The sequence below is a fragment of the Microchirus variegatus genome (assembly GCF_963457635.1).
Source record: "Microchirus variegatus genome assembly, chromosome: 10".
Taxonomy (NCBI): Eukaryota; Metazoa; Chordata; class Actinopteri; order Pleuronectiformes; family Soleidae; genus Microchirus; species Microchirus variegatus.
In genome coordinates, this window is record NC_139811.1 from 18005855 (window position 1) to 18025936 (window position 20082).

General features: G+C 40.3%; 1 protein-coding gene across 1 annotated transcript; it reads right to left on the bottom strand.

The window, feature by feature from the left end:
• Nucleotides 1-7531: 7531 nt before the first annotated feature.
• LOC310933431 (myosin heavy chain, fast skeletal muscle-like) lies at nt 7532-19240 on the bottom strand. Its single transcript, XM_083896921.1, has 41 exons — nt 19166-19240; nt 18595-18643; nt 18293-18515; nt 18027-18170; nt 17771-17927; nt 17667-17694; nt 17471-17579; nt 17293-17385; nt 17136-17199; nt 16038-16136; nt 15807-15910; nt 15578-15716; nt 15358-15476; nt 15126-15275; nt 14877-15047; nt 14468-14774; nt 14166-14233; nt 13992-14079; nt 13786-13903; nt 13555-13678; nt 13318-13454; nt 12972-13227; nt 12610-12852; nt 12324-12500; nt 12068-12213; nt 11752-11842; nt 11277-11666; nt 10960-11086; nt 10756-10874; nt 10432-10628; nt 10171-10354; nt 9909-10074; nt 9651-9775; nt 9212-9520; nt 8931-9134; nt 8721-8846; nt 8465-8635; nt 8239-8343; nt 8064-8159; nt 7833-7964; nt 7532-7655 (listed from the first exon to the last, which is right to left on the bottom strand). The coding sequence occupies exons 3-41, from the start codon at nt 18494-18496 to the stop codon at nt 7638-7640; spliced, it is 5805 nt and encodes a 1934-aa protein (XP_083753047.1). The 5' UTR covers nt 18497-18515; nt 18595-18643; nt 19166-19240; the 3' UTR covers nt 7532-7637.
• Between the last annotated feature and the right edge of the window lie 842 nt (nt 19241-20082).

Here is a 20082-nt window from a genome sequence, read left to right on the forward strand (position 1 = left end):
GTTAATAGGATTGTTCATGCATGTAATTTGATTCAAAGTATACCTGCTTTAGACCAAACAGAAGACTGAACACAGTCAGGTCTGGTCTTTTGAGCCTGTTGATAAATGATCAAGTATTGGGAAAATTAATTGATCCCATATTGATTTCAGAATACCTCAATTCAACATTAAAAAGTGTCATTAATCCTTAATCTAATGTAAAAACTGCAGGTTGGCTTCACATTTTGTGTCGAGTACCATAGGGATCATGCATGTATGCAATGTGCATCATGAAACGATGCAAACAATCACATTTTCACAGCAATCATCTAATGTTATGCACTCACCTGAGTTGGAATCCTACCAGTTCTTGACTGAGTGCCAAGAGGCTTCTTTTATAGAGGCAGGACGGTGTTCAGTAGGTGGGCCTTTCTCAATTTGGTCATGTATTCTTGTCATGTTGTTGCTAATCCTGTGACATTCACAGTCATTGTCATTGGATGCCACGTGTGTTCATTTGTTTGAGCGAGGTATTTGTTCTCGGGGGGCCTAAAATAAGATTAGTAAGTCATTAAAATTCTGTAAAAAGATATTTAGTTACAATAACAATTACCTGGAAGATTAATGTGTGAACACACATGCATTCATTTGAGTTTGAACCAGATACTGGTTAGTGCTGTTGAAGTCCAACTCCTGTATGCTGTTAATAAAAATAAAGATGAGTCCTTTGTTTTAACAAGGTATGGTAGTTTTGATGTTTTGGAGCAGCATTCAAAAGTCACTGACGTACGGTTGACACATCAGATTTGGTAGGACCAATATTTTGTAATATAGGGTCAGAAGCATTCATAGCCAAATATTTGACTTATGTTTCATATGCTTTAATTTTACAAAATGTATTTTAATTATTTATATTATTTTGCTCATTAAACGTCATTGTCATTAAATATGATGCAATACTTCGTAAGTCCTTTGTTTGGGACGTGTTAAACTCTTTATTATACTTAGGGAGTTGTCACCCACCTTTAAAATTTCATCTGTGTTATTAGTAATGCTCTTACTGAAGTATGTCATGGCAGGCACAGGCTGTGGCTTTGGAGAGGCATGTAAATGTCACTGGTGCATAGTTGCAGGACCACTGCACTGCTCAGATGTCTGAGATAAAATTGAGGCTGAGCGCCTTTCCATAAAAGCTGAAGAGGGATTATATATCACCTTGGAACAGAATGGATGAACATTTGCCATCCAGGCGAGGATAAGACCCAAAATAAGTACTGTGCCAATAAACAAGATGTTAGAGATGCCAGAACTGCAATACTATCATGAATAAAAAGCCTGACCAGGATTAGTGTATGTAAAAAATTGAATGAATAATCAGTGTTTTTACATCTTGAGGATTGAGTGTGGTGGTCTTATTGCCTTTTGTTTGTTTATTTAACCGTCTGGAGATGACCTTCAGGAATGACATACATTTGACCTCAGGGAGTAGGTGAGCTTTTGTGCACACATATGTTGTCATGCCTGTCAAGTAGGGGTCAAAGGTTTTCAACAGACTTGACGCACGTGTCTGACACACGCCACCAGTCGTTTTTTTAGTCAACTTGTTTAAGAGACACCGTGCTGTGCTTAGTTTTCCTATTTAGATTGTGCTAGATTGATCTGTAGCCATTATAGACCTTAAATAAAATAAAATACAATATGATTTGTCGATATTTATATTATGATTTAGGATTTATCATGGCTCTGCAATGGACTGGCGAACTGTCCAGGGTGTACCCTGCCTATCGCCCTATGTCAGATGAGATAGGCACAGCACCCCCCGCGACCATCCAGTGGAGAATAAAGTGGTAGATAATGGATGGATGGATTTATCATCTTAAACTACGAGAGACAGGACTCCCTAGTTCCCTTATTGTAAGGTGTTACAGTGTTTTTTCATATTTTATTCATCACAAATTCATATCAGCATCTGTTTTAATTTGGCTTTATGTTTTTTATAAGGTGAAGACAAACATATAAGTAGGAACAGATGTACTGTCCAACCTTTTCTTTTGCCTTGACCTTGACTCTGTAGAGCTGAGCCTCGTGCTAAGGTCATAAACTGAAATAAAACACTCTATGTTTGTCTTTAGAGGAGGAGTCTGGCAAGGTTCAAGATCATTACACTTGTTAGTGACATAGTACGAACACCAAGGATTGGTGTTGGTTGAGCGCTCTGTATTTTCTTTTGTTTGATGTACAGTTTCTTATTGTATTGATCCATGTGGACACCTCAACTTAACATTTTAATTTCAAATGAAATACTTTATGCAGAGATGATAAATTATAATGAGAAAAAGAAAGTTGAGGTGGTGAGCCAAAGACTTAAAAACCTTTGTATGTCATTCAGACCAGGACTGACTCAGGCTGTCATATTGACTAATTCATTCATGTTTCAACCAGCTTTTTTCCATGGTGGTGGGCCAAGGATTTCACCAGCAAAGTAGTGCACTGAAGAACCACATTACAGTCTTGAAGCCAGCAAGAATGACATTCCATAGTCATATGGACTACTGTTGTTAGTCCATCAAGTTTAATAGCTCAGCAGCCGCATGAAGATTATACCGTTATACCATCGTTCATCTGATCCTTTTCAAGCTATCTGTCATTGGTTATTAGTTAAGCATTACCGATAGGTCCCCTTAAGTCTCAGGCCCTGTTTACACGAAGGGAAAACGCAGGTTTAGCCTCTCATTTACACAAAAAAACTTAAAAAAAACCTTTTTCACAGAAAACGATGATTTCTAAAAACTCCGGCCAAACTGGAGATTTCTAAGAACGCAGGTTATGTGTTGTCGTGTCAACTGGGAGAAACAGGGTCTTAGTTTAGATTTTAGGTTTATTCGTGGTTGTTGATTCTGAGGATTCTGATTGGCTTGCATGGCTTTATCCTTCTCCCTACACTGCCGCCCATAGGTTTAGCAGTTCGAGACAGTGTATTTATGTGCCTTGATCAAATGACAATTTTTTTGAAAACGATGTTTTGTGCACAATGTCATTTTTAGAATGGATCTTAGATTGTACCCACTGAAGGGATTATGTATTGATTTGCATTTTGTTTTTGCGTTTGTATGACTTATTCTATCTTCTCATGTTGGTTTATACGGTTATAATATTTGGATTTACATTGGTTGTTTTATATATCTTTGATGTGACTTTGTATATTGGTTAATGTGCTGAACGTTGACCTTTGGGTATTTGCATATTTGTGATCAATGTCTCAAGAGGTCAAGAACTCACTTCTCAGAGCATCTGTACGTGCCCTGACTTAGATTTTGTTTAATGTAAAAACCCATGGTTCCCTTAAGCACATGCAATGGCTGGATATGTCTTTGGGATTAAGTGTTTTGCCCAATGACACATTGCCGAAATGAGCCAGGAATTGAAACCCTGACATTACAGTTGGAGACTGACGCACTTAGTTACTGAACCACAGCCACTCAAAAGAATAATAATTAAAAAGATTGACCTTTATTGTGAGCCACGATTCATTTTGTGTAAACCAGTCAACACCGTTTTTATGAATGGGCTGTTTTGGCAATCTGTACTGGTCATAAATTTAGAGAGCGATTAGGATTCCGATTCATTTTTACTGATTGTCACCTCTCTGAGCACTCAAAGAAGTGGGCACACTTGCCACTAAGTCATGACAGTAGAGTACATGAATTCCTGCAAACGTTTAGAGCTTACATTGAGCCGATTGTTATGCTGTAATTGTGAGTGTCTCACCATTACAAATGCCACGCGTTCACTGTTGAGTCCTAACAACATGCTCAAGAGCATTGTCTCAGTGGCTTCAGTCTTACATTCTTTGAATTGATTTGTGTTGGCTTAATATAGAAACCATCTCTGTCCACACCACACATTTTCACTTAAGGAAACGTTTCAATGGATAGATAATGTGCTGAAAATTCAGATGTTAACCTGCCTATACACCTACAATACATTATACAAACATTATAGAGAGTATACATATTTAATGTGCCTTTCAAAAAATTTAATTTCATAAAATGTTTTTTTATGATATAAAAGCAACTCATTAAACTAGCAATGCTCAATTGCACATTCAGTGATTCACTGGGTGAAAATAAACATACTTTATTATTTGTATTTCCTTATAGTGTAGTTGTGCGTAGTGTTTGACTGGCAGGTGTGCCTGTTTAATTTTGAGGTCTCAACCAGTACTAGGTTTCACTGAGAAGCATTAAAATGCCACTGGTTTATGTTTGTAGGATAAACATGTCTTAGAGATCTGAGATACCTTTCAAACTGCACACTGTAGGGAAGTCATGTCCCTCCTGGAAATGTAATATAAGAAGAGAGGCCGACAGATAAGACCAAAATAACAACCTCACAAAACAAAATGTTTAGATGAAAAATCTTTAAGATTCTGATGACATGTGACCCAGTTATAATGGTACAGTTAAGGATAATTGCCACTATTCACTAATGACATAACCAAGTGTTTTTTTTGTGTGGTTAAAATCATACTACCAGATACAGTATACAAGAACAAGTGGAGTAGGAATAATTGGCAGAGAGAGGGGAATTTATAGTATCAGCCATGTCTATGTCTCTATTCTGTAAGTTTGGCCTTTCATAACTTTAAAGTTCTCTTTTCTTTTCGTTTGCACTTTTGTACAAATTATTCTTTTTCAATTTGATGAGTCGTGGGGTGCTTTCACTTGCGTAGGTCTGAATGTAATCTCGGTCCTTTGGTGCGCACCAACTCAACCTTTATCTGCCCTACTTTGGTACGGTTCCTCTGGTGTGAAAGCAACCAAACCAAATGGGACGAAACGGTCTGGTTTAATGCATTATGGGTATGAGATACAGGATAACCCCGGATGACAATTCAACAAGGACATGGCTTGAGTTAGTAAGGGCCTTTAATATGAAGTAATATGACACATTGCAGTGAAAGCTTACAAGAAGCTGCAAGGCTGACCCACCTTCTCACACCCAAGAGGATTACCAAGTATGCCACCTGGAACGTCCACACCATGTACAGGGCGGGGAAAGCAGCACAGGTGGCAAGGTAGATGGAGAAGTACAACATCACGCTGCTGGGACTAGATGAGACCCAATGGGTACAGTCCGGTCAGCTGAGGCTGACAACTGGAGAGACAGTGCTGTACTCGGGACACGAGCAAGACAATGCCCCACACACTGAGGGAATGGCCTTGATGCTGTCCAAGGAACCACAGGGAACCAAGGTCAGCTGGTCAACTCAAGAATCACCACTGCCACATTCACCACCAACAAGAGAAGGATCAAGTTCATGTGGTGCAGTGTTATGATCTACCAACGGAAGAGCCTGCAGACATTCGAGGAGATTCAAAAAGCCATAAAGACACTGAAGAGTGGAAAAGCAGCTGGTCCTGATGGAATACCAGCAGAGGCCATCAAGGCGGACATCAGCACAGCCACAGACATGCTCCACAGCCTGTTCACGAAGATCTGGGATAAAGAGGAGAATCCAGAAGAGTGGTGGCGGGAGGGAAGTACAGTGAAGCTGCCCAAGAAAGGAGACCTAAGTAACTGTGGCAACTACAGGGCGATCATGTTGCTGTCAGTGCCAGGAAAAATTCTGAAGAATGCTGCTAGAACATATGAAGTCGGCATTGGGCTCAGCTGCCAAAGAAATTGATCATCATCCAGAACACATACCAAGACATGTCATGCAGAGTAATCCATGGCGGCCAATTGTCAGACAGCTTCCCAGTGAAGACAGGCGTACGTCAAGGTTGTTTGCAGTCATCTTTCTTGTTTTTGCTTGCCATAGACTGGATAATGAAGTCCACCACAGAGGGAACAAGAAACGGTATACGGTGGACCCTTTGGACACAGGGAAGACCTGGACTTTGCTGATGATCTGGCACTTCCCTCTCACCGACATGCCCAGATGCAGGAGAAGACATCACGCATGGCAGAGGTCTCAGCAAAGGTGGGCCTGAAGATCAGCAGGAAAAAGAAACAGGTGATGAAGGCAAACATTACCAATGACAGCCCTATATTGCTCAACGATCTGGGCAGTGTGGTGGACAAGTTGGGTGGCATGGATAGAGATGTGGCCGCAAGGATTGGCAAGGCAAGGCCAGTGTTCATCATGCTGAAGTACATCTGGGCCTCCAAGGAGATATGAGAAGTGACGAAGCTGAGGATTTTCAATTCCAATGTGAAGTCTGTCTTCCTATATGGCTCCAAAACATGGAGAATGACAAAGCGGACACTGCTGAAAATCCAGACATTTGTCAACGGATGCCTGAGGCGAATCTTCAAGATCTGGTGGCCTGACCACATCAGGAATGAGGAGCTCTGGCAGGGAGCCAACCAGGACTCCATCACCCAATAGAAAGAGAACGTAGGGCTGGATTGGACACACGTTGTGAAAACCAGCTAGTAATGTGACACGCCAGTCCTTGACTTGGAACCCTCAAGGAAAGCAGAAGAGGGGATGGCCCAGGACGAGCTGGAGGCGAGACACTGAGGCGGAGCTCAGGATGAGTGGAACCACCTGGACTCAAATAGAAAGATCAGCCAAAGAGGGCCTAAGTAAGTAAGTATGGGTCAATCTTTGCAAATATGTATTAATTTATATTATTTAGTATTTATGTCCACTGTAACTGGATGTCACACAAATTCTCATTTGTAAATACTGTATATGTCAGCTTATTGCCCTAAGACAGCAAGGGAAGCTCTGCTTCCTCTAAAATGTCATAAATGTCTCAATTGATTTTGCAAGTGAAACTAGAAAGACTGTCTAGAAACACAAGCAGCTGGTTGTGTGTTATTTGCTTGGTGATATAGCCCATTTCGGTTTGTACATATCGTACACTGTACTTTCACAGTTACACAATTATCGCTTTCCCCGCTTTAAAGACCAGCAACCACCACTCTTGTGGCAAAGACCTTAAACTGTGCAACATATTATCATGTTTTCAATTGAGGGCAAATTTGATGTATATTTTCTCCCCCTCTTTTCTCTGCACTATTGATTGCACTTCAATATTTAACTTTTGAAAGTTCCATTTTATGATTTTAAATAACGTTTCTAAGTCATGAAGACGCAATCATTTTTATATATGGAAATATTTTTCTTCAAGGCTATAGCAAAAAATATTTTCAGTGTCACAACCAATAGTAATAAATAACTTCTTCTACCGCTTTATCCTCCACATGAGGGACACGTGCCAATATGGCGATAGGCGGGGTACCTTGGACAGTTCTTACTGATTGTTAATACATATTTAGAGAGAGAGAGCTTATATTTATACTGTGCAAATAACTTTCAGTTCATTTACCTATATTTATTGAGAATGTTGCTTAACTAAAGTTAAACTGGCACTTTGATATCCAGGAAGCTGATAATTCCTTGAAACATATAAAAACAAAAACTGCTCAGTGTTATCATACGATCAATTTGATATAGATAATGTCGATATGAACCATATGTTTTGTATAATAAAGTCATGATATTGAGTTGATTGAAAATATACAGACACAAAATAAATGATGAGTAAGATGCCAAATCTTTATTGAAATATTACAGTACATAATTCAACAGTGGGTTCATATTTTACGAACACTGTTGAATGGCTTCATATGGATACAATGTCTTACTCGGCAGTGTCAGCCTAAAGAAAAAAAAAGTATCAAAATTATTAAAAAAGTAAAATAAGGTTGTTTCACATTATCAAAGAAATAGTTTTGCACATGCACTTAAAAACAGTGATACTTTGTCAGCACCAAACATAAAGTAGTACTCCCAAATAAAGGGTACTGTTATGTGAGAAACAGTCTTTAGATATTACCTTTCCATGTTCACGGCTCTTGGCTCTCAGCTTGTTGACCTGGGACTCAGCAATGTCAGCACGCTCCTGAGACTCTTCCATCTCATGCTGGGTCTTCCTCAGTCTGGAGAGGTGGGTATTGGCCTGTTCCTCCTGTGAAGGAATTGGGGTTATAATGACTTGTTGAAAGGAGAGTTAATTGTCATAATACAGGTTAAGCACAGTGTGAAAACATGCCATAGGTGAACTTACAGCTTCTTCAGACTGTCTCTTGTAAGCCTTCACTTTGAGTTGAAGCTTGTCCACGAGGTCCTGAAGTCTGGCCACGTTCTTCTTGTCCTCTTCAGTCTGTACAAGTAAAGGATTACAACAAATGATAAGGAAAAGAAATGTAAAGGACTACAATTGTAGTTTTGGTGGAAATTACCTGGTATGTCAGCTCCTTCACTCTCCTCTCATACTTGCGAACTCCTTTAACGGCATCAGCTCCACGTCTTTGCTCACCTTCAACTTCTGACTCGAGCTCACGCACCTGAGAAATAACCATTAAGAATACATCAGTAATATTATACAAAAAGGTAAAGGTAGATTTTATTTCACCAAGTGTGAAGTTCCTCCAAAATGTATATTTAATTTTTTTATGCAGTTCATACCCTGGACTCCAGTTTCTGGAGCTGCTTCTTGCCACCCTTCATGGCGAGGTTCTCAGCCTCATCCAGACGATGCTGCAGGTCCTTGACTGTGACCTCCAAGTTCTTCTTCATCCTCTCCAGGTGAGCACTTGTGTCCTGCTCCTTCTTCAACTCCTCAGCCATCATGGCAGCCTGAAATAACATTTGCCCTGTTATTCCATTTTCTTTTGGACAAAAAGCACATGAGAGTCAGCTGTTATTCTAGATGTACACTCACATCAGTGATAGCCTTTTTGGCCTTCTCCTCAGCATTCCTTGCTTCCTGAATAGAATCATCTACTTCACCCTGAACCTGGACCAGGTCAGACTCCAGCTTCTTCTTCGTGTTCAGAAGACTGGTGTTCTGGATGTTTGAGGGAAAAAAAACATGTTTAATATAATATAATGATTTCCTAAACTACTTTCTTTTTACCGACTGTAAACTAACCTGAGAGTGCAGCAGGCCGACACGCTCGCTAGCATCAACCAGCTCCTGTTCAGCCACTTTGCGACCTCTCTCTGTCTGTTCAAGAGCTACTCTCAGTTCCTCAATCTCAGCCAGCATCAGACCATTTCTGCGCTCCACCATGGCAACCTGTTCCTTCATGTCCTCCTGTCCTCTAAGAGCATCATCAAGGTGCAGTTGGGCATCCTGATGATGACAATAAAAATAAGCAATTAACTTTGCTTTCATTCACTCAAGCGATCAAGGCTTTGCACAAAACTGACCTTAAGCTGTCCCTGGACGTTCCTCAGTTGTTTCTGGGCTTCAGAAGCCTGTCTGTTTGCATGGCTCAGCTGAATCTCCATTTCATTCAGGTCTCCCTCCATCTTCTTCTTGATTCTCATGGCATCATTCCGGCTCCTGACCTCAGCATCCAGAGTGGTCTGCATGGAGTCAATCACCCTCTGGCTGTTCCTCTTGATCTGCTCCATCTCCTCATCCTTCTCTGCCAGCTTCCTGTCAACTTCACCTTTGACCTGGTTGAGCTCAAGCTGAACACGGAGAATCTTGGCCTCCTCATGCTCCAGTGTGCCCTTTAAATGATATTATACAATTACATTAATAAACATTGCTTGATAAGAGTAATGACATACATATGTGTTGATTTAAAGTATTCATTTCCCAAAGGAAATGTGTATTGTATTCAGTTTTAAACTCTTTTACCTCAGCCTCCTCCAGTGCTGTCTGAATCTCAGACTTCTCAACCTCTATTGTCTTCTTGGATTTCTCCAGCTCATGAATGTTCTTTCCAGTGTCGCCTAACTGTTCAGTCAGGTCTGAAATCTCCTCTATTGAACAATTAAAACAAAAATTCAGTTTCAAAGTGATCTAGAGCAGCTGGACTGCAAGGAAAATAGTAAATGTTATTATTTTCAGAGATCAAAGAATCAGTTGCATTTTTAATTAGAAAGATTAACATACGCTGTAAGTTCTTGTTCTCTCTCTTCATGGTCTCCAGATGATCCAGAGCCTCCTCGTAAGAGTTCTTCATCTTGAACAGCTCAGTGCTGAGAGAGCGAGCCTCCTTCTGGGCTCCTTCCAATTCTGCCTGGCCTTCTTCATACTTCTGTTTCCACTCTGCAAGGACCTAAGTAATGCAGGTAAGTAGGAAATGTATCATCCTAATTCATTCACTTATTCAGTTGAATAAACACTGACACAATGCTCTCTGTTGGGGGTGCACCTTATCAAAGTTCCTCTGCTTCTTGTCAAGGTTAGCAGCCAGAGAATTAGCTCTCTCCACATCAATCATGAGGTCCTCAACCTCACCATGCAGCCTCTGCTTGGTCTTCTCCAGAGAGGCACACTTGGAGTTAACAGCCTCAACTGCTTCCTCAGCATCCTGCAGACGCTGGGCAAGCTTTTTCCTGTCATGATGAAGCATTTTTAGAATGGTTAAAAGTACACAATAACAAATGTAGTCTCTGAGAAAGTAGAAACTTACTTGGCCTCCTCCAGTTCCTCAGTGCGCTGGATAGCATCAGTCTCATACTTGGTTCTCCATTGAGCCACCTCACTGTTGGCCTTGGACATTCCCCTCTGCAGCTCAGCCTTTGCCTCCTGCTCTTCCTCATACTGCTCTCTGAGCAGATCACAGTCATGACGGGAAGACTGAACAGCGTGGGCCAGAGCATTCTTGGCCTGTTGAACATTGTGATGAAACATGTTGATGTAACTTGTTCGTAGTAGCAGCAGAACCATGTCTTGATAACGTCCACAAGATGTTTGTTTAATAATTTTTATATTGGGGGGGGGGTTATTGAAATACCTTCACTTCCTCCTCAATGTGCCTCTTAAGCTCCTCAATCTGCTGGGTGAAGGCCTGCTTGCCCCTGGTCAGCTGTGAAACAAGAGCTTCCTTCTCCTCAAGCTGACGTGAAAACTCACCTTAGGAATAATAGGTCCATACATCACTGTAACAGTGATAACAATAATGATGATGATAATAATAATAACACTACAAGTGACTTACCATTCTCTGTCTGCAGTCTGGCTTTGTGTGCATTAATGTCATTAAGCTGGCGAACATTCTCATCATTTTTAGATTTGAGCTCACTCAGCTGGTCCTCAAGAGTCCTGCACATTTTCTCCAAGTTGCCCTGTTAACAATATGTAGAACAAACATTTATTGATTTGATGGTTTTGTCATATCACTACTCTTAGTTGTATCTGTACCAAATTGCCATAATTATCAAAATATATTTAAAGCCCATAGTTTTTATAGTTAGTATAATTAAATCTAGATAAATCAAAAATAAATAAATGGGTGAATAAATCTGAAAGATTCACCTTTGATTTGGAAACAGCCTCCATGTTGCTTGTGAGGTCATCAATCTCCATCTTGTACTCGCTCTTCTCCTTCTCCAGCTTCTGCTTGACACGCTGGAGGTTGTCGATCTGCTCTCCCAACTCAGCAACACTGTCGGCCTGCTTCTTACGAAGAGCTGCTGCAGTGGATTCATGCTGCAGAGTTGCCTCTTCAAGGTCACGACGCAGCTTCTGGAACTCAGCCTCGCGCTTCTTGTTCATCTCAATCTGAGCAGCTGTTGCTCCTCCAGCTTCTTCAAGCCTCTCACTGATCTCCTCCAGCTCCCTGGAGAGGTCAGCTCTTTGCTTCTCAACCTTAGCTCTAGCAGCCCTTTCAGCCTCAATTTCCTCCTCCAGCTCCTCAATACGAGCCTATATTTAATTAAAATTGTATAATGAAGTCTTCATAACAGAATTGTAAAGTTTTGGGAAGGGTTTACTCAATAAATGTTGTTACCTGGAGCTCTTTGATCTTCTTCTGAAGCTGTGCACCAAGGGACTGTTCATCCTCAATCTTGCTGAGGAGCTGGCTGATCTCAAAGTCCTTCCTGTAAGAGGAAATTAAGCAAATATTCACTCTTCTTTCTATTCTGGCGATGTCTCCATGACATTGGCATTTGACTGAATATCTCTGTTAAATTGATTGTGATGAGCTGTCTTATTTCAAAGTTGTCCTTAAAATAGATAAAGACAGCTTTCGTTGCCATGTTTCATGCTCTTCTTTGGGTCACCTTTGAGTTGCAAGTAACAACCTAATACAATTCAAAACATACTTTTTGATCTTCTCATCAGACTGCTGCTTGTCATTCTCCAGATCCATAATGGATTCCTGAGCCAGTTTCAGATCACCCTCCAGCTTCCTCTTGGCTCTCTCAAGGTCCATGCGGAGCTTCTTCTCTTGCTCCAGAGATCCTTCAAGCTAAGAGATGACAACTTGATTGTAGGCTTTTAAAACATAGTGCATCAATATTTACAATTGTAAATGTCCCTGCAGGGAAAACTAAATTCTCCAAGCAACACTTTACTCACATCATCCACTTGTTGCTCCAACTTTGTCTTGGCCTTGGTCAGAGTGTTGACTTTGTCTTCCTCTGCTTGGAGATCATCCAGAGTTTGCTGGTGGGCCTCTTGGAGGGCTTTCTTCTCTTTGCTCAACTTGGCATTGCTCTCATCTTGAGATGCCATTTCCTCTGTCAGATTTTTCACCTAAAATGGTTTGCAAAGTTAAATATTTCCCGTTTCCCCCAAGTTCAATAAATAAAAAGAGCACAAGACATAACGTCACACGTCAATTAGGAGTTTGAATAAATCAAACCTTGTTTTCTGTGGCATGTTTCTCCTTCTCCACTTTAGCCAAGGTGAGCTCCAAGTCATCAATGTCCTTCTTCAGCTCAGAGCACTCATCTTCCAGCTTCCTCTTCTTTGCAGTCAATTCTGCATTCATTTCTTCTTCATCCTCCAGTCTCTCAGTTGTCTCTTTGAGTTTGGCCTCTTGCTGGATCTTGCTCTTAATGAGCCCTTCACACCTTTCTTCAGCATCAGAGAGATTCTCACCTTCCTATAGGATATTTTGAATATAAAATATATATGTTTGTTATTTTGTTGAGTATGGAATAAAACAGAATTTTGTAAATGCACATACACAATATGGATGAAATTATACTAGATACCACTTACAGATGCCACTTGCAGTTGCAAATCATTCTTTTCCTGCATGAGGGAAACCATCTTCTCCTCCAGATCCTTCTTTTTGGCCAGAGCCGTAGCCAGGTCTGTTTGCATCTTTTCATAGTTGTCCTTCATCTGTTGCAGCTCCTTTTCAGTCTCAGCACTCTTCAGAAGAGGCTTGACCTTGAAGTACAGTTTCAGCCATGGCCAGTTTTTCACATTCATGAATGAACGAATGTTGTACTGGATGGAGAAGATAGATTCTCTAGAAAATACATCAAATTATAACAAAATGTCAGTTTTTTATATATAGACAATAGACAGAACACTTGTGTATATTGTGCTGTTATCCTACCTCCTCTCCATCATCTTAACAAACTCCTTTCTCATGACATAACCTCTGCAGAGGGCCTGAGTCATGGTCACCAGCGAAGCCAGTTTCTCATCTCTCATCTCCTCCAGGGTACCCAGCAGACCAGCTTTGAAGAACACCTTGTTGCGCAATAAAGGAAACATTCATCAGTAAATCTTGATATGACACATAATGTACATACACCAGCAGCAGCTATGAATACTGTTCATAGATGTGTACCTTTGTGTGCCCAAACTTGTACTGAGTGTGGTCCACATCAATGGAGCCCAGCAGCTTCTCTGAAGCTTTCTTGTTGTCAATGAACTGTCCCTCAGGGATGACACTGGCATTCAGAACTTTGTATCTACAAGAGAAAGTGATGATTTTGTTGTTGCATGCCTTCCTGTGTTCCATCATCATGATACCTTGCATGAAGTCAACTTGAATTTTTGTAATCAACAGTAGTGTCACCTCTGCTTGAAATCACCATAGAGGATTCTGCTGGGGAAGCCCTTTCTGCAAATTCTGATGCCTTCCAGCACACCATTACACCTCAACTGGTGGATGACCAAGAAGTTCTCCATAAGACCTGTACGTTGAAAATGAATAAAGTTAACATATTTATTTGTAACACATTGTAACGTCATGTTCAGCAAGTAAGACTGTGACCTTCTTACCCGGGCACTTTGTTTCATTGGGAATCAGGCAACGCACAAAGTGAGGATGAGTGCTCCTCAAGTTGGTCATCAGCTTGCCCAAATTCTCCTGTGGATCAGTGACACAATACAGTCTGTCAACATTGTTTCAATATGATAGTTTTAGTTGTAACTCAGAGATATAAAAAGGCATACTCTGAAAAGAGCAGACACAGTCTGGAAAGAACCACCCTTCTTCTTGCCAGCCTTTTTGCCAGCAGCCTCTGTTAAGAAAAGCATAATGAGACAATTGACATTGCCCACAGACATAGGACCACAATCTTATATATGTATAACAGATACATTTTCCACTATTGTTACTATCTTGTTGTTCTTTCTGTAGCATCATAAACTGCACTTTCTGATATAATGGTTACAGCTGAAAAAGTAATTTCAACAACAATGCACACATTATTGTACAGTACAATTGCTGTACTTTCGTCAGTCTTGTTTCTTACCCTCAGCTCCAGCATGGGCAGCATACAGCATAGCCAGCAGTTTGTTTGAAGACTTCTGGTAAAGCTGAACCACTGAATCATTCAGGGGGTCCTTGTTCTTGTCCAGCCAGCCAGAGATGTTGTAGTCCACGGTACCAGCATAGTGAACCAGGGAGAAGTGGGCCTCAGCCTTGCCCTTTGCAGGCTTTGGCTTTTCAAAGGCCTTGGTTTTGCCAAGATGCTGATCATGCAGCTTGTTCTTGAAAGTTGTGTCAGAGGCCTTGGGGAACATGCACTCCTCTTCAAGGATGGAGAAGATGCCCATTGGCTGAGGAAAACCAACATTTCATGTAACATAAAAACAGACCTGCCGAAGCAACCATTTGCACATTATAAAAGAAATCACGTATATGCTGAAGTTGCAACTTACCTTCTCAATCAGCTCAATGCAGGCAGCCAAGTCCATACCAAAGTCGATAAACTCCCACTCAATGCCTTCTTTCTTGTACTCCTCTTGCTCCAGGACAAACATGTGGTGGTTGAAAAACTGTTGCAGTTTCTCATTGGTAAAGTTGATGCAGAGTTGCTCCAAGCTGTTGAACTGTTATCATGGGAAGTTGATCAGTTTCAATGCAAAATTGTGTCCAACTGTTTAACAGCTGAAATGCATATTACTCACATCAAAGATCTCGAATCCAGCGATATCCAACACTCCAATGAAGTATTGTCTAGCCTGCTTTGTGTCCAGCATCTCATTGATACGGATGACCATCCACAAGAACATTTTCTCATAAATAGACTTGCACAGAGCCATGGTAGAATTATTGACCTGGAAAAAAGAGCAGCATTTTAGGAACCACTTTATTATTGTATTTTGATTTATTGACATCTGAGATTCCCTGTCTTTGTACCTGTGGGACGGTCTGACCTTTGGTCACCATCTCATTTCCGACCTTGACTCTTGGGTAACACAGAGCTTTCAGCATATCAGCTGAGTTCAGGCCCACGAGGTAAGCGATTTTGTCAGCCACTGATGGAAAGACAAATGTTAAAATCAGTGAACTGTCATGTTTTGATTAATGAGTATCATTTGTTACAGATGTATTTGAAGAGAAATGCTAAGAAATTTACCCTCAGTGCCATCAGGTTCAGCCTGCTCCTCACGCTGCTTCTGCTTGAATTTCATGTTTCCATGATGCACCACAGAACCAGTCAGCTTGTAGATGCCCAGCTTTTCCTCTGCAGTGAATCCCAAAATGTCAATGGCAGTCTGCATTACAAAGAAATGTATTCATTAATTTTATTAATACATTTCTTATCACGATTACAATCCTGATATCATTGAAATGGGAAATTTTACATCTGTTGCAATGAACTCCTCAATGTCATCGATGCTCTTGACAGTGATTTCACCCTGACTGATCATTGGATAGTCATAGGGGTTGGTGGTGATCAGAAGTGCCTCTAGAAAAACAGATATAACATTCTGGAGATTTTCTCATGATGGTGTCTTTTTACATGAAGAAATACATGAATGACTCATTTTTATGCTGTAATTAAATGTACAGTCATTTTCATGTTTTTGTCATACCCAACAGCTCAGGCTTGTGGCCAGTCATCAACTGATAGAAGATATGGTAACTCCTCTCAGCAGACAGCTGGAAGGTGACACGTGACTTCTCCAGCAGATCTAAGAAAAACAAGTTGAATAAACAAGAACTAAATCATGGAAAGGTATGTACAACTTCCTGCCTTGTCATATTTAGTATGTTACTTTGGCCACAACCACACATGCATGAGCTTCCCCACAACACAAAACGAAAGGAGAGTTTTGCATTGCGTCACCAAATGTCAGCCAAAATCAGATGGTCTTAAAGGATTAGATTAATACGCAGAATTTAACATTTCTTAAAGAACAGTAGAAAAATATAGCAGCAGCCCATCAACAGTAATCTGCAGTACTCCAATGCAGAAAAATACTTTTAACAACCGGATATCTTTTCAGTTTAAAACCCCAAATGTTGCTTTCTTAATAAAAGCCTAGTCATGTTTCATACTTGCATCTGTAGTACTCTTTGTCGGCATGAAACCATACTGTTGCTCGCAAATGCTGACTTCTGCTCTCAGCCTAGTTTCCGCCATCTTTTAGGTCCATTTATTACTCGGAGACTAATACTTAAACATTACATATCCATCCATTATCTACCGCTTTATCCTCCACCAGGTGGTCGTGGGGGGTGCTGTGCCTATCTCAGCTGACATTGGGCGATAGGAGGGGTACACCCTGGACAGTTCGGCTGGTCCATCGCAGGGCCACATATAGAGACAAACAACCATTCACACCTACGGTCAATTTAGAGTGACCAATTCACCTAACCCCCATATCACATGTTTTTGGACTGTGGGAGGAAGCCGGAGAACCCGGAGAAAAACCCATGCACACACTGGGAGAACATGCAAACTCCTTGCAGAAAGGCCCTTGTTCCGAAGTTGTCCCAAACGGGGCTGGAACCCAGGAACCCAGGTCTTCTTGCTGCAAAGGCAAGAATGCTAACCACTACACCAACCGTGGGCCCAACATTACATTATATATATACAAATATATGTATATATATAAAGATATATACACATATATATGTGTGTGTGTGTGTAGACACTGATTACATACTGTGCTGTTCTGCAAACTTACATGTCTCAATATCAGCTGAAGACAGCTTTCCAGTAGAACCAAAGTGAATTCTGATGAATTTACCCTGAACAGTGAAATTAGTAACAATATGAGCTATTTCACAATTAAAGTTGTATATATATACTGTACGTGTGTATAAATTTCTCCTATTACTTACAAAACGGGAAGAGTTGTCGTTTCTCACAGTCTTGGCATTACCATAGGCCTCCAGCAGAGGGTTAGCTGCAACAATTTGGTCCTCAAGGGAGCCCTGCCAAGAGAAGATTTTAGATACAAGTAAAACATCTAAAATACTTTTCTTCTATTTACAGCTTTATTCTCCCAAACTATTTTACCTGAATTTTGCCAGATGTAACCTCCTTTTTACCACCAAGAGCTGCAATTGTTGCAAAGTACTGGATGACACGCTTGGTGTTGACAGTCTTTCCAGCACCGGATTCTCCACTTGGGTAGAAAAGGCACATTGTCAAGTTTCAGTAGCTTTATTTAAAACACTTTTAGATTTAGTGTGATAATCTGTGTAATACTCACGTGATCAGGACAGACTGGTTCTCACGATCTGAAATCAAAACATACAGACATGATCTTTGTTGATCCAATACTTACTTATAAAATTGGATAGAAACTGAACTTACCAGTGAGCATGAACTGATAGGCATTGTCAGAGATGGAGAAGATGTGGGGTGGTGCCTCAATCCTCTTCTTGCCTCTGTATGCTCCTACACATATAGCATCATACACAGGGAGCCACTTGTAGGGATTCACGACAACGCAGAACAACCCTGAATAGGTCTGTTGCAACAGAGAATACAAAATATTTGAACAATTGCATTATCAGGTGAACATGATATTCACGTTCCACATGTACATTCAAGCAAAGCAATAACTTACGTAGATCATCCATGATGCATAACGCTCTTTGAGGTTATACAGCACAGAAGGCTCATTGAGGTGGGTCATCATGGCCATGTCCTCCATCTTATCGAACTTTGGAGGGTTCCTGGGATGAATGTCATCCTCTTTGACAGTGATAGTCTGGATGGGGAATATATAATTTAAATGTGTAACTTTACAAAACAGTTACATCAGTTTTCATATGTTGGGTACCGAAATTAATGATTTTAATGATATATTTAAAATATAGAATATTCACCCACCTTTCCACCCTCTGCCTCAACTGTGGCTTTGCCACCCTCCTTCTTCACAAGTTTACCCTTGACATACATCTCATCAGTATCAACCACAAAGAAGGCAGTTTTGGCATCAAATGGAGACGTCTGGGCCTCAATTCTCTCCTTCTCTGGTTTCCGGAGGAATATGGATGCGGCGCCATACTGCGCCATCTCCGCGTCTGTGCTCATGATGACACTTTATTGGAGTCTGTGAATAGAAGAAATTAAATATTAACTTCAAGTTGGTAACCGAATAGATACCAATGTTTTAACAATGGAGACTTTACCTCAACTGCAGACTCAATAAATCCTTTGATGCTTGTGTCTGTCAAGGTGCTACAAAACAAAGGTACAGTATATAAATGTGAGCATTTTATGGACTATATGCTTGGAGTTTCACTTACAACTTCCTCGAAAAATATAAGATAGCTTCTTTACTTGGGTTAGTTGTCACTAATGGGAAACCTTTAAGGTAGTTATCCCTGAGGGATTTAACATAGCCATAAAAGAAAAAGATATTTAAATTCAAGCATTGCTCGGGGAGCACTGTTGCATCCCTCTGTGCACAGCGTCTGCTAAATTCCATATATCATTGATAAATATTCTTGGTAACTTGAACTTCTGCAGACACCAACTGATGAACATCTTTACATCGTTGGCTGACAGCTTATTATTTCCAAGGTGGGCTTGCTTATTGAGACGAAAATTGGTTTACGGACAATATATCAATTTTATGCAGGATAATCAAGGATTTTGAATGTGGAAAACAATGTAAACATTGCTATGAAATGCAAAACGGCAAAGTAGGTATGGTATTACTGAACAGTATAACGATAACCTACAGCTGAATGAACTCACCTGTCTTAGATGCCTGTCAGTTGGATCTGTCATCCATGACTCCTGCTTTTATATACCAGGGTCTGCCTCCTCAGCACAAGTATCGGACTCAATTTGGTCATGAAAGCTTGACACCTTGGTAACTGAAAATGATATGCTCAGTGAATTTATATTAATCAACATGTTTCATGTTTTTTAAACAATTAATCCACAATGATGCATTCAAATATTATTTTACTTTATTTTACAAGGCATGGCGTATAAGACCATCCCAATTTTAGGGGATATTTTCATTAGGTGTAACAAAACACAGTGCATTGTTCAATTAATAGATACAAAACTGTTAAATTTCTATACCTATTATATAGCAATTTATGATGCAGTTATATCCAATATATATACATATTATATATACTGTTCTTCTGTATTCTGACACAATAGTCTCTAAATTATCCTCAACATTAAATAGTATATACCTGGTTGAACATGTCCTGTCAGTAACCAAGTCAATTATCATCATGGAGAGATATTTAGGGCCTTGGATATGAGTGACCGTAGGCAGGGATATCCACAGCATGTCCACTGGTAATTTACAAAACTGTACTGCATCATATGTGGTTGTTTGGTTCCAATTAATTGTTTACAGGGACAATGATTTCAAGCGAACAGTTTAATGTGATGCATCTGTCTCCTGTTATTTTTGATATTGCAGCTAGTAATTAAATTTAAATTTGGAGGAGCATTGAAATGTCACTGGAGTATAGTTACAGGACACACATTTCTGAGATCTCTGGAATAAAATTCAGGCTGATGGTCTTGCGATTAATGATAGACGTGTTATAATATCTCCTGGAAGCAGATTTTCAAAGTACTGCCAACATGGATAGTTTAACACCAAAAACATGTTGACTCATGAATGCTTTAAGCTTTTTACTTTA

What these genes read in the sequence shown, in the direction of transcription:
- LOC310933431 (XM_083896921.1), bottom strand. Translation starts at nt 18,496, where the DNA reads ATGAGCACAGACGCGGAGATGGCGCAGTATGGCGCCGCATCCATATTC. An exon ending in TGGAGCAACAAGTGGATGAT is followed by an intron (nt 12,214 to 12,323) that starts GTGAGTAAAGTG and finishes GTCATCTCTTAG; the next exon opens with CTTGAAGGATCTCTGGAGCA. An exon ending in ACGTCCAGGGACAGCTTAAG is followed by an intron (nt 9,135 to 9,211) that starts GTCAGTTTTGTG and finishes TGTCATCATCAG; the next exon opens with GATGCCCAACTGCACCTTGA.